Source organism: Austrofundulus limnaeus, unplaced genomic scaffold (assembly GCF_001266775.1).
Source record: "Austrofundulus limnaeus strain Quisiro unplaced genomic scaffold, Austrofundulus_limnaeus-1.0 Scaffold349, whole genome shotgun sequence".
NCBI lineage: Eukaryota > Metazoa > Chordata > Actinopteri > Cyprinodontiformes > Rivulidae > Austrofundulus > Austrofundulus limnaeus.
The window spans coordinates 525,397-526,930 of NW_013952751.1; the positions used below are offsets into that span (position 1 = coordinate 525,397).

General features: G+C 38.1%; 1 protein-coding gene across 1 annotated transcript in view; it reads right to left on the reverse strand.

Moving 5' to 3' along the window:
• The window catches only part of LOC106527911 (protein FAM184A), a gene marked incomplete at both ends in the record, with an annotated part of 7,817 nt that overhangs the window by 4,329 nt on the left and 1,954 nt on the right, over positions 1-1,534 (reverse strand). The window contains 1 exon segment of the mRNA XM_014022928.1: positions 914-1,153. Coding sequence (XP_013878382.1) covers positions 914-1,153 — 240 coding nt within the window.

Below are 1,534 nucleotides of genomic sequence, written 5' to 3' on the forward strand. Positions count from 1 at the left end.
TACATACATACATACATACATACATACATACATACATGCACATGTATAATTTTACCCCCTCATCAGCATAATAATTAAAAAAAACTTAACCATTGAAACATCAGCTTGTAGAAATCGTTATATTTTCATATGTTTTCAACAATTCAACTTTTATCATTTTACCAAATAGATTAAAGGAATCAGCATTTTTATAATCGTGTCCAAGTTATTCCACAATATTACTCCTTGAACTGAGGATGCACGATATATCGGTATTGATATCAGTATCGGTCCGATATGTAAAACGGGCGATATTAATGTCCAATATTGATTTCCCATTTTTTATTTTTGTGTTTTGGGAGGTGAGATGGTTGGTTGAGCGTCATCTGTTTGATCAGATGTATAATATAATTTGCATGTTTGTGTAATATCGGTAAATATCGATTATCGGCCATAACAGCAATTCTTATATCGGATATCGATATCGGCTGAAATTTTCATATCGGTGCATCCCTAATCTATCCTTCAATTTTATTTGAATTTTAGGTTTTATAAACATTTCAAATCCTGTCAAATTATAACAACTTTCCCTCCTAACAAAATTAGATTGAATATTCAAAGACAACACATTTATAAGATTTTGTTGATTATGTAATCAACTACCTCAGAACATTTTAATAATTTCAATTGATGAAATAATATATTTAACGGGTGACTATAATGTTTTCTGGTAATAATTCTTATAGCTCTTTTTTGCAAAATAAGAAAAGAATTGGTCAATGTTTTACAAGCCTTACTGCATATTTCAACATAAAAAAATGAAAAGTCATAGACCCAGGATTGACAGAACAGTTTGAACAGAAACAACTGATAACTTTCTTTCAGCTTGTGTCTTGTTGTTTATTCGGCTGCTTCGGCTTTCAGCAGACGTTACCTCAGCTTTATGGAGCTGCCCCAGTTTCTCCTGGTCTTTGCTGTAGTTTGCGTTCTGACTCTGATGGCTGCGCAGGATCTCCTGGACCTCCTGTCGGTGCTCAGCCTTCAGCTCCTCCAGAGCGCCTCTCTTCTCCTGCTCGAACTGAGCCTGGGCCTGGCTGAACGTACGCAGCTTCTCCTCAAACGACCGCCTCATCTCCTCCACCTCCCTGGACATGGACACCACGCGCTGCGTGTGCTGCCAGAGAAGACGAGACGAAAGACTGAGCCGAGGGAGGAGATCGATTCATGGAAGCTTTAAACACAGCCGGCAAGTCTTTGATGAAACACCTCAGACAGGTGGAGATGCACTGGCTCAGATCTGCCAATCTGCCTGCTCTACATCAGAACGAACTACACCAAATCAAAACAAGCTAGCTCAGAAATCAACACGCTGAATAATATAAGAAGAAAAACCCGACAGAATATATGTATGTGAGAGGTAGAATATAGGTATGTGAGAGGTAGAATATAGGTATGTGAGAGGTAGAATATATGTATGTGAGAGGTAGAATATAGGTATGTGAGAGGTAGAATATAGGTATGTGAGAGTGGCAGTGTGGTTAATGGGTTGTATGGC